Source organism: Zonotrichia albicollis, chromosome 24, assembly GCF_047830755.1.
Source record: "Zonotrichia albicollis isolate bZonAlb1 chromosome 24, bZonAlb1.hap1, whole genome shotgun sequence".
NCBI lineage: Eukaryota > Metazoa > Chordata > Aves > Passeriformes > Passerellidae > Zonotrichia > Zonotrichia albicollis.
Window position 1 is genome coordinate 1675678 of NC_133842.1, and position 13249 is coordinate 1688926.

General features: G+C 40.5%; 1 protein-coding gene across 1 annotated transcript in view; it reads left to right on the plus strand.

Moving 5' to 3' along the window:
* The window catches only part of LOC141731632 (sodium/glucose cotransporter 2-like), a 34199-nt gene extending 25340 nt beyond the window's left edge, over window positions 1-8859 (plus strand). The window contains 4 exon segments of the mRNA XM_074558046.1: window positions 2555-2705; window positions 7616-7679; window positions 7681-7785; window positions 8839-8859. Of these exon segments, the coding sequence (XP_074414147.1) occupies window positions 2555-2705; window positions 7616-7679; window positions 7681-7785; window positions 8839-8859 (341 nt within the window).
* The last annotated feature ends 4390 nt before the right edge of the window (window positions 8860-13249 follow it).

The window sequence follows — 13249 nt, forward strand, 5'->3', positions numbered from 1 at the left end:
AATGGTGGTCTATCCCCGGCTGGTGCTGAGCTTGCTGCCCCCCGGTAATTAATCATTAATATTTAATTAATAATTAATTATTATTAGGGATTATTTGTTCTTTATTAGCGGTTAATTGTTATTTAATAATGATTTATTGGTGATTATTAATGGTTAATAATGGTGGTCTATCCCAGGCTGGTGCTGAGCCTGCTGCCCCCCGGTAATTAATTAGTAATCATTCATTAATAATGAATTATTATTAGGGATTATTAATTGTTTATTAGTGATATTTAATTATTAATAATGATTTATTGGTGATTGTTAATGTTTAACAAAGGTGGTCTATCCCCGGCTGGTGCTGAGCCTGCTGCCCCCCGGTAATTAATCATTAATAATTAATCAATAATTAATTGGTATTAGTGTTTATTTGTCATTTATTAGGGATTAATTGTTATTTAATAATGATTTATTGGTGATTATTAATGATTAATAATGGTGGTCTATCCCCGGCTGGTGCTGAGCCTGCTGCCCCCCGGTAATTAATCATTAATAACTAATTAATAATTAATTATTATTATGGATTATTTGTTATTTATTAGTGATATTTAATTATTAATAATGATTTATTGGTGATTATTAATGTTTAATAATGGTGGTCTATCCGCGGCTGGTGCTGAGCCTGCTGCCCCCCGGTAATTAATCATTAATAACTAATTAATAATTAATTGTTTATTAGTGATTATTTGTTATTTATTAGTGATATTTAATTATTAATAATGATTTATTGGTGATTATTAATGTTTAACAATGGTGGCCTATCCCCGGCTGGTGCTGAGCCTGCTGCCCCCGGGTAATTAATTAGTAATCATTCATTAATAATTAATTATTATTAGGGATTATTAATTGTTTATTAGTGATATTTAATTATTAATAATGATTTTTTGGTGATTATTCATGTTTAATAATGGTGGCCTATCCCCGGCTGGTGCTGAGCCTGCTGCCCCCCGGTAATTAATCATTAATAATTAATTAATAATTAATTTTTATTAGTGATTATGTGTCATTTATTAGGGATTAATTGTTATTTAATAATGATTTTTGGTGATTATTAATGGTTAATAATGGTCTATCCCCGGCTGGTGCTGAGCCTGCTGCCCCCCGGTAATTAATTAGTAATCATTAATTAGTAATTAATTGGTATTAGTGATTATTTGTCATTTATTAGCGGTTAATTGTTATTTAATAATGATTTATTGGTGATTATTAATGGTTAACAATGGTGGTCTATCCCTGGCTGGTGCTGAGCCTGCTGCCCCCCGGTAATTAATCATTAATCATTCATTAATAATTAATTATTATTAGGGATTAGTAATTGTTTATTAGTGATATTTAATTATGTATTAATGATTTATTGGTGATTATTAATGTTTAACAATGGTGGTCTATCCCCGGCTGGTGCTGAGCCTGCTGCCCCCCGGTAATTAATCATTAATAACTAATTAATAATTAATTGGTATTAGTGATTATTTGTTCTTTATTAGGGATTAATTGTTATTTAATAATGATTTATTGGTGATTATTAATGTTTAATAATGGTGGTCTATCCCCGGCTGGTGCTGAGCCTGCTGCCCCCCGGTAATTAATCATTAATCATTAATTAATTATTAATTATTATTAGGGATTATTAATTGTTTATTAGTGATATTTAACTATTAATAATGATTTATTGGTGATTATTAATGTTTAACAATGGTGGTCTATCCCCGGCTGGTGCTGAGCCTGCTGCCCCCCGGTAATTAATTATCAATAATTAATCAAGAATTAATTATTATTAGGGATTATTTGTCATTTATTAGCGGTTAATTGTTATTTAATAATGATTTATTGGTGATTATTAATGTTTAACAATGGTGGTCTATCCCCGGCTGGTGCTGAGCCTGCTTCCCCCTGGTAATTAGTTATTAATAATTAATTAATAATTAATTGGTATTAGTGATTATTTGTTCTTTATTAGTGATTAATATTTTCCTAATGGTTGATAAGTGATTATTACTAATAGTAGTGATTATTAGTTGTTTATTAGTCATTAGTTATGAATCATTAATATTTTATTAATGAAATATTAGTGATTATTAGTTATTTTTTAGTGATTAATAATGATTTATTAATTATTTATTAGTGATTTGTTTTTCACCATTTTTTGCCATTTTTTCTCCACTAATTATTATTAATTGATAGCTAATAATTATTTTCAATATTAGGACTAATAAACGTCTAATAATCCTAATTATTGGGCTAATAATTCAATTTTTTTGGTGCGAATAATTCAGTTTTTTCATCAATTTTCGCCGTTTCTGTACTACTAATTATTACTAATTAATAACTAATAATTATTAAAATTTATTCGGGGCTAATAACCGGTTATTAGATCTAATAATTCATTATTAATTCTAATAATTGGGCTAATAACTCCATTTTTAGCTCTATTTTCGCCGTTTTTTCACCGATTTTCGCCGTTTTTTCGCTGTTAATAATTATTAATTAATTACTAATTAATTAATTTCTCCCCCAGGGCTGCGGGGGCTGATGCTGGCCGTGGTGCTGGCGGCGCTGATGTCATCGCTGGCCTCGATTTTCGCCAGCTCGGCCGCGCTGTTCACGCTGGACGTTTACCGGAAGCTCCGCCCAGGGGCGGGGCCTCGGCACCTGCTTTTGGCGGGAAGGTGAGGGGACACCAAAAAACCCCAAAAAAATAAAAAAAAAAATCTCCAAAATTTCATTAAAAATCCCCAAAAATCTCAAAAAAAATCGAATTTTTGGGGTCAATTCAGTGAATTTTGGGTTAAAATCTTGGGGATTTTTTTTAGGATTTTTTTTGGGGATTTTTGGGGTATTATTTTTTTTATATTTTTAGGAATTTTGGGGGAATTTTTTAGGATTTTTTGGGGATTTTTTTTATATTTATAGGAATTTTTTGGGATTTTTTAGGATTATTTTGGGGGATTTTTGGGGGATTATTTTTATATTTTTAGGAATTTTGGGGGAAAATTTTAGGATTTTTGGGGACATTTTTGGAAGGATTTTTAAAATATATTTTTAGGAATTTTTGGGGAATTTTTGGGATTTTTTGGAGATTTTTGGGCGATTTTTAAAATATATTTTTAGGAATTTTGGGGGAATTTTTAGGATTTTTTGGGGGATTTTTGGGGGATTTTTAAAATATTTTTGGGAATTTTTGGGAGAAATTTTTTAGGATTTTTTAGGATTTTTGGGGGATTTTTAAAAAATATTTTTAGGGATTTTTTTGGGAATTTTTTAGGATTTTTTTAGGATTTTTGGGGAATTTTTTTATATTTTTGGGAATTTTTGGGGAATTTTTTAAGAATATTTTTGGGATTTTTTGGGGTTTTTGGTTTCCCTCACTGTGATCAATTCAGTGAATTTTAAATTGAATTTTTGAGGTCAATTCAGTGAATTTTGGGGTAAAATCTTTGGGATTTTTTAAGGATTTTTTTGGGGATTTTTGGGGGATTTAAAAATATTTTTAGGAATTTTTTGGGGATTTTTTTAGGATTTTTTGGGGATTTTTGGGGGATTTTTTTATATTTTAGGAATTTTGGGGGGAATTTTTTAGGATTTCTTGGGGATTTTTGGGGTATTATTTTTTATATTTTTGGGAATTTTTTAGGAATTTTTTTGTGATTTTTTGGGGTTTTTGGTGTCCCTCACTGTGACCAATTCAGTGAATTTTAAATTGAATTTTTGAGGTCAATTTTGTGAATTTTGGGGTCAAATCTTCGGGATTTTTTTAGGATTTTTTGGAGATTTTTGGGGGATTTTTAAAAAATATTTTTAGGAATTTTTTGGGGAATTTTTTAGGTATTTTTGGGGATTTTTGGGGTTTTTGGTGTCCCTCACTGTGACCAATTCAGTGAATTTTTAAGTGAATTTTTGAGCTCAATTTTGTGAATTTTGGGGTAAAATCTTTGGGATTTTTGGGATTTTTTTAGGATTTTTTTTGAGATTTTTGTGGTATTATTTTTTTGTATTTTTAGGAATTTTTGAGGAATTTTTTAGGATTTTTTTGGGAATTTTTTTGGGATTTTTTTATATTTTTAGGAATTTTTTAGGTATTTTTGGGGATTTTTTGGGGTTTTTGGTGTCCCTCACTGTGACCAATTCAGTGAATTTTAAATTGAATTTTTGAGCTCAATTTTGTGAATTTTGGGGTAAAATCTTTGGGATTTTTGGGATTTTTTTAGGATTTTTTTTGGGATTTTTGAGGTATTATTTTTTTATATTTTTAGGAATTTTTGGGGGAATTTTTTAGGATTTTTTGGAGATTTTTGGGCGATTTTAAAAATATATTTTTAGGAATTTTTGGGGAATTTTTAGGATTTTTTTGGGATTTTTTGGGGTTTTTGGTGTCCCTCACTGTGACCAATTCAGTGAATTTTAAATTGAATTTTTGAGGTCAATTTTGTGAATTTTGGGGTCAAATTTTGGGATTTTGGGGATTTTTTGGGGGGATTTTAAAAATATATTTTTAGGAATTTTTGGGGAAATTTTTAGGATTTTTTGGGGATTTTTGGGGGATTTTTAAAATATATTTTTGGGAATTTTTGGGGGAATTTTTTAGGATTTTTTTGGGGATTTTTTATATTTTTAGGAATTTTTTGGGGATTTTTTAGGATTCTTTTAGGATTTTTGGGGGATTTTTAAAATATATTTTTAGGAATTTTGGGGGGGGAATTTTTTAGGATTTTTTGGGGATTTTTGGGGGATTTTTAAAATATATTTTTAGGAATGTTTGGGGGATTTTTTTAGGATTTTTTTTGGATTTTTTAATATTTTTAGGAATTTTGGGGGGGATTTTTTGGGATTATTTTGGGGGATTTTTGGGGGATTATTTTTATATTTTTAGGAAATTTTGGGGGGAAATTTTTAGGATTTTTTTTGAGATTTTTGGGGGATTTTTTTATAATTTTTAGGAATTTTTTTGGGGTTTTTTTTGGGTTATTGGTTTCCCTCACTGTGACCAAGACAGTGAATTTTAAATTGAATTTTTGAGGTGAATTTTGTGAATTTTGGGGTCAAATCTTCGGGATTTTGGAGTAAAAATCTTCGAGATTTTTAAAGAATATTTTTGGGATTTTTTTGGGGAATTTTTTTGGGTTTTTGGTGTCCAAAAACTTCAAAATTTTGGTATCTCAGGTGACTTCAACCATCGATATTTTGGGTTCTGGAGCTCCTGGAGACCCCAAATTTTTTGGTGGTGACCTCAGGTGACCTCAGGTGACCTCAGGTGACCTCAGGTGTCCATGTGACCTCCAGAGATCCAATTTTGGGTGGTTTTAGTGTCCTAAAACCCAAAATTTTGGTATCTCAGGTGGCTTCAACCATCCATATTTTGGGTTCTGGAGCTCCTGGAGACCCCGAATTTTTTGGTGGTGACCTCAGGTGACCTCAGGTGACCTCAGGTGTCCATGTGACCTCAAGAACCCCAATTTTGGGTGGTTTTGGTGTCCAAGAACCCAAATTTGATCATCTCAGGTGACCTCCAACTCCACAAATTTTGGGTTCTGGAGCTCCTGGAGACCCCGAATTTTTTCATGGTGACCTCAGGTGACCTCAGGTGACCTCAGGTGACCTCAGGTGTCCATGTGACCTCAAGAACCCCAAATTTGAGGTTCTCAAACCTCAAATTTTGGTATCTCAGGTGGCTTCAACCATCGATATTTTGGGTTCTGGAGCTCCTGGAGACCCCAAATTTTTTCGTGGTGACCTCAGGTGACCTCAGGTGTCCATGTGACCTCCAGAGACCCCAATTTTGGATGTTCTTGATGTCCAAAACCCCCAAATTTTGGTATCTCGGGTACCTTCAACCATCGATATTTTGGGTTCTGGAGCTCCTGGAGACCCCGGATTTTTTTGTGGTGACCTCGGGTGACCTCAGGTGACCTCAGGTGTCCATGTGACCTCCAGAGATCCAATTTTGGGTGGTTTTAGTGTCCAAAACCCCCAAATTTTGGTATCTCAGGTGACTTTGACCATCGATATTTTGGGTTCTGGAGCTCCTGGAGACCCCAAATTTTTTTGTGGTGACCCCGGGTGACCTCAGGTGACCTCGGGTGGCCCCGGGTGACCTCAGGTGTCCATGTGACCTCCAGGGACCCCAATTTTGGGTGGTTTTGGTGTCCAAGAACCCAAAATTTTGGTATCTCAGGTGACTTCAACCATCGATATTTTGGGTTCTGGAGCTCCTGGAGACCCCGGATTTTTTGGTGGTGACCTCAGGTGACCTCAGGTGTCCATGTGACCTCAAGAACCCCAAATTTGATGGTTCTGAGTGTCCAGGTGACCTCAAGAACCCAAATTTTGGTATCTCAGGTAGCTTTGCCCATCGATATTTTGGGTTCTGGAGCTCCTGGAGATCCCAAATTTTTTGGTGGTGACCTCAGGTGACCTCAGGTACCCATGTGACCTCAAAAACCCCAAATTTGAGGTTCTCGAATCCCAAATTTTGGTATCTCAGGTAGCTTTGACCATCGTTATTTTGGGTTCTGGAGCTCCTGGAGATCCCAAATTTTTTTTTGGTGACCCCAGGTGACCTCAGGTGACCCCAGGTGACCTCGGGTGTCCATGTGACCTCCAGAGATCAAATTTTGGGTCGTTTTGGTGTCCAAAATCCCCAAATTTTGGTATCTCAGGTGGCTTTGACCATCGATATTTTGGGTTCTGGAGCTCCTGGAGACCCCGGATTTTTTGGAGGTGACCCCAGGTGACCTCAGGTGACCTCAGGTGTCCATGTGACCTCAAAAACCCCAAATTTGGTCATCCCAGGTGTCCAAAAACCCCAAATTTTTGTATCTCAGGTGGCTTCGACCATCGATATTTTGGGTTCTGGAGCTCCTGGAGATCCCGGATTTTTTCGTGGTGACCTCAGGTGACCTCAGGTGACCTCAGGTGACCTCAGGTGTCCATGTGACCTCCAGAGATCCAATTTTGTGTGGTTTTGGTGTCCAAAAACCCAAAATTTTGGTATCTAGGTGACCTCCAACTCCACAAATTTTGGGTTCTGGAGCTCCTGGAGACCCCGGATTTTTTGGTGGTGACCTCAGGTGACCTCAGGTGACCTCAGGTGACCTCAGGTGTCCATGTGACCTCAAAAACCCCAAATTTGATGGTTCTGAGTGTCCAGGTGACCTCAAGAACCCAAATTTTGGGTTCCTCAGGCAACTTCAACCATCGATATTTTGGGTTCTGGAGCTCCTGGAGATCCCGAATTTTTTCGTGGTGTCCTCAGGTGACCCCAGGTGACCTCAGGTGTCCATGTGACCTCAAAAACCCCAAATTTGAGGTTCTCAAACCCCAAATTTTGGTATCTCAGGTGGCTTCAACCATCGATATTTTGGGTTCTGGAGCTCCTGGAGACCCCAAATTTTTTCGTGGTGACCTCAGGTGACCTCGGGTATCCATGTGACCTCCAGAGATCGAATTTTGGGTGGTTTTGGTGTCCAAAAACCCCCAAATTTTGGTATCTCAGGTGACTTCAACCATCCATATTTTGGGTTCTGGAGCTCCTGGAGACCCCAAATTTTTTGGAGGTGACCCCGGTTGTCCTCTCCTGCAGGCTCTGGGTGGTGGCCATGGTGGGGCTGAGCCTGGCCTGGCTGCCCGTGGTGGAGGCGGCGCGGGGGGGGGCAGCTCTTCGATTACATGCAGGCCTTGGCCTCGTACCTGGCGCCGCCCGTGGCCGCCGTCTTCTTCCTGGCCGTGTTCGTGCCCCGCGTCAACGAGCCGGTGGGTGGGGACACCTGGGGACACCTGGGGACACCTGGGGGGACAGCTGGGGACAGCTGGGGATGGGTGGGAGGGGATAAACAAAAAAAACCCCGTGAAAATTGGGTGAAAAATGGGGATTTTGGGTCAAAAATCGTGATTAAAATTGGGGATTTTGGGGTGAAAAATGGGGATTTTTGGGGTGATTATTGGGGATTTTTGGGGTGAGATTTTGGGGACACACCTGGGGACACAGCTGGGGATGGCTGGGAGGGGATAAACAAAAAAAACCCCGCGAAAATCGGGTTAAAAATGGGGATTTTGGGTCAAAAATGGGGATTTTTTGCATTAAAAATTGGGGGTTTTGGGGTTAAAAATTGGGGATTTTGGGGACACACCTGGGGACACCTGGGGACACCTGGGGGGACAGCTGGGGACGGGTGGGAGGGGATAAACAAAAAAAACCCCGTGAAAATCGGGTGAAAAATGGGGATTTTGGGTTAAAAATCGTGATTTTTGTGTTAAAAATGGGGATTATTTGCATTAAAAATTGGGGTTTTGGGGTGAAAATTGGGGATTTTGGGGTGAGATTTTGGGGACACCTGGGGGGACACCTGGGGATGGGTGGGAGGGGATAAACAAAAAAAACCCCGCGAAAATCGGGTGAAAAATGGGGATTTGGGGTCAAAAAATGTGATTTTTGGGGGTTAAAAATTTGTGGATTTTGGGTGATTTTTGGGGTGAAAATTGGGGATTTTTGGGGTGAGATTTTGGGGACACAACTGGGGATGGGTGGGAGGGGATAAACAAAAAAACCCCGTGAAAATCGGGTGAAAAAATGGGGATTTTGGGTTAAAAATGGGGATTATTTGTATTAAAAATTGGGGGGTTGGGGTTAAAAATTGGGGATTTTTGGGGTGAAAATTGGGGAGTTTTGGGGTGAAAAATGGGGATTTTTGGGGTGAGATTTTGGGGACACCTGGGGATGGGTGGGAGGGGGTGGGCAAAAAAAACCCCGCGAAAATTGGGTGAAAAATGGGGATTTTGGGTCAAAAATTGTGATTTTTGCATTAGAAATGGGATTATTTGCATTAAAAATGGGGGATTTTGGGGTGAAAAATTGGGGATTTTGGGGTGAGATTTGGGGATTTGGGGACACACCAGGGATCTGGGATGGGGAGGGGATAAACAAAAAAAACCCGTGAAAATCGGGGTTGAAAAATGAGGATTTTGGGTCAAAAATGGGGATTTTGGGGTGAAAAATTCTGATTTTTGGGTGATTATTGGGGATTTTTGGGTTAAAAATTGGGGATTTTGGGGGTGAGATTTTGGGGACACACCTGGGGACACCTGGGGGGACAGCTGGGGATGGGTGGGGAGGGGATAAACAAAAAAAACCCATGAAAATCGGGGTGAAAAATGAGGATTTTGGGTCAAAAATGGGGATTTTTTGCGGTTAAAATGGGGATTATTTGCATTAAAATTGGGGATTATTTGTATTAAAAATTGGGGATTTTTGGGTGAAAAATGGGGAGTTTTGGGGGACACACCTGGGGATGGGTGGGAGGGGATAAACAAAAAAACCCCATGAAAATTGGGTGAAAAATGAGGATTTTGGGGTCAAAAATTGTGATTTTTGCATAAAAAATGGCGGATTTTGGGGTGAAAATTGGGGATTTTTTTGGGTTAAAAATTGGGGATTTTGGGGTGAGATTTTGGGGACACACCTGGGAATGGCTGGGAGGGGATAACAAAAAAAAAAACCCTGTGAAAATCGGGTGAAAAATGGGGATTTTGGGTCAAAAATTGTAATTTGGGGGGTTAAAAATTTGTGGATTTGGGTGATTTTTGGGGTGAAAATTGGGGATTTTTGGAGTGAGATTTTGGGGACACACCTGGGGATGGGTGGGAGGGGATGGGCAAAAAAAACCCCGTGAAAATCGGTGTGAAAAATGGGGATTTTGGGTCAAAAATCGTGGTGAAAATTGGGAATTTTTGGGTTAAAAATGGGGGGTTTTGGGGTTAAAAATTGGGGATTTTGGGGTTAAAATTGGGGATTTTTGGGGACACACCTGGGGACACACCTGGGGACAGCTGGGGATGGGTGGGAGGGATAAACAAAACAAACCCCGTGAAAATCGGGTGAAAAATGGGGATTTTGGGTCAAAATTGTGATTGTTGCGTTAAAAATGGCGGAATTTGGGGTGAAAATTGGGGATTTTTTGGTAAAAAATTGGGGATTTTTGGGACACACCTGGGGACACACCTGGGGATGGGTGGGAGGGGATAAACAAAAAAAACCCCGTGAAAATCGGGTGAAAAATGAGGATTTTGGGTCAAAAATGGGGATTTTGGGTCAAAAATCGTGGTGAAAATTGGGAATTTTGGGGTTAAAAATCGGGGGTTTGGGGTTAAAATTTGGGGATTTTTGGGGTGAGATTTTGGGGACACACCTGGGGACACCTGGGGACACCTGGGGATGGATGGAGGGGGTGGGCAAAAAAACCCCGTGAAAATCGGGTGAAAAATGGGGATTTTGGTGTCAAAAATTGTGATTTTTGCATTAAAAATGGCGGAATTTGGGGTGAAAATTGGGGATTTTTGGGTTAAAAATTGGGGATTTTGGGGTGAAATTTTGGGGACACAGCTGGGATGGGTGGGAGGGGATAAACAAAAAAACCCGTGAAAATCGGGTGAAAAATGGGGATTTTGGGTCAAAAATCGTGGTGAAAATTGGGAATTTTGCGGTCAAAAATGGGGGTTTGGGGTTAAAAATGGGGGGTTTGGGGTTAAAAATGGGATTTTTGGGGTTAAAATTTGGGGATTTTTGGGGTGAGATTTTGGGGACACAGCTGGGGATGGGTGGGAGGGGATAACAAAAATAACCCCGTGAAAATCGGGTGAAAAATGGGGATTTTGGGTCAAAATGGGGATTTTGGGTCAAAAATTGTGGTTAAAATTGGAGATTTTGGGATGAAATCTTGGGGATTTTTGGGGTGAGATTTTGGGGACACCTGGGGACACCTGGGGACACCCGGGAGGGGATGGGCAAAAAAAACCTGAGAAAATCGGGTGAAAAATGGGGATTTTGGGGTCAAAAATTGTGGTTAAAATTGGAAATTTTGGGGGTTAAAAATATGGGATTTTGGGTGATTATTGGGGATTTTTGGGGTGAGATTTTGGGGATTTTGGGGACACATCTGGGGATGGGTGGGAGGGATAAACAAAAAAAAAACGTGAAAAAAGGGTGAAAAATGGGGATTTTGGGGTCAAAAATTGTGATTTTTTGCATTAAAAATGGGGATTATTTGCATTAAAAAATGGCGGACTTTGGGGTGAAAATTGGGGATTTTTGGGGTGAAAAATTTGGGGATTTTTGGGGTGAGATTTTGGGGACACACCTGGGGACACCTGGGGATGGGTGGGAGGGGATAAACAAAAAAAACCCCGTGAAAATCGGGTGAAAAATGGGGATTTTGGGTCAAAAATTGTGATTTTTGCATTAAAAATGGTGATTATTTGCATTAAAAATGGGGGATTTTGGGGTGAAAAATTGGGGATTTTTGGGGTGAGATTTTGGGGACACACCTGGGGATGGGTGGGAGGGATAAACAAAAAAACCCCGTGAAAATCGGGTGAAAAATGAGGATTTTGGGTCAAAAATCATGGGTGAAAATTGGGAATTTTGGTGTTAAAAATGGGGATTTCGGGGTTAAAAACTGGGATTTTTGGGGTTAAAATTTGGGGATTTTTGGGGTGAGATTTTGGGGACACACCTGGGGACGGGTGGGAGGGGGTGGGCAAAAAAAAAACCCGTGAAAATCGGGTGAAAAATGGGGATTTTGGGTCAAAAATCGTGGTGAAAATTGGGAATTTTGGGGTTAAAAATGGGGATTTTCGGGGTGAAAATTAGGGATTTTTGGGGTGAGATTTTGGGGACACACCTGGGGACACCTGGGGGGACAGCTGGGGATGGGTGGGAGGGGATAAACAAAAAAAACCCCGTGAAAATCGGGTGAAAAATGAGGATTTTGGGTCAAAAATGGGGATTTGGGGTTACCTGGGCACAGCTGGGATCCATTGGGAAACACCTGGGCACACCTGGGTGGGGTTAGATGGAATTTGGGGGTACCTGGCACACCTGGGCACACCTGGGGGCACCTGAGTGGGGGTTCAATGGGGCTTGAGCTCACCTGGGCACACCTGGGTGGGGTTTAGAGGGGGTTTGGGGCTCACCTGGGCACCTGGGCACACCTGGGATCTATTGGGGCACACCTGGGCACACCTGGGCACACCTGGGTGGGGTTCGATGGGGCTTGAGCTCACCTGGACACACACCTGGGTGGGCATTGAAAGGGGTTTGGGGCACACCTGGGCACACCTGGGAGGGTTTTAAAGGGTCTTTGGGGCACCTGGGCACACCTGGGCACACCTGGGATCCATTGGGATGCACCTGGGCACACCTGGGATCTATCAGGGCACACCTGGGCACACCTGGGTGGGGTTAGATGGAATTTGGGGCACACCTGGGCACACTTGGACACACCTGGGTGGCATTAAAGGGGTTTGGGGCTCACCTGGGCACACCTGGGCACACCTGGAATCTATTGGGGACACACCTGGGCACACCTGGATGGGGTTTAGAGGGGTTTTGGGGCACACCTGGACAGGGTGAAAGGAATTTTGGGGGGCACCTGGGCACACCTGGGCACACCTGGAATCTATTGGGGCACACCTGGGCACACCTGGATGGGGTTAGATGGAATTTGGGGGTACCTGGGCACACCTGGGCACACCTGGGATCCATTGGGGCACACCTGGGCACACCTGGGCACACTGGGCACACCCGGGCACACCTGGGCACAGCCGGGCTCCATTTCTGAGCATCCCGGTGACCCCAAAACCCCCAAATTTCCCCGGAAATGGCCCCAAACCGCTCCAATTTTAACCCTTAAACCCCAAATCCTCACCCCAAAACCCCCAAATTTTAACCCTTTAAATGACCCCAAAACCCCCAAATTTTAACCCCTAAAACCCCGAATTTTAACCCTAAAAACCCGGCGAATTTTAACCCCTAAAACCCCGGATTTTAACCCCTAAAACCCCGAATTTTAACCTTAAAACCCCGAATTTTGACCCCAAAACCCCCAAATTTTAACCCTTAAAATCTCAGATTTTAACCCTTAATCAACCAAATTTTAATCCTTTAAACGACCCCACAAAGCTCAAATTTTAACCCCTAAAACCTGGATTTTAACCCTTAAAACCCCAAATTTTAACCCTTAAAACCCTCAATTTTAACCCTTTAATGACCCCACAAATCTCAAATTTCAAACCCTTAAAATCCCGGATTTTAACCCTTAAAACCCCGGATTTTCACCCTAAATTCGCCAAATTTTCGGGATTTTCCCCAAATTTTCGGGATTTTTCCCCAAATTTCGGGATTTTTCCCCAAATTTTCGGATTTTTCCCCAATTCCCGTTTT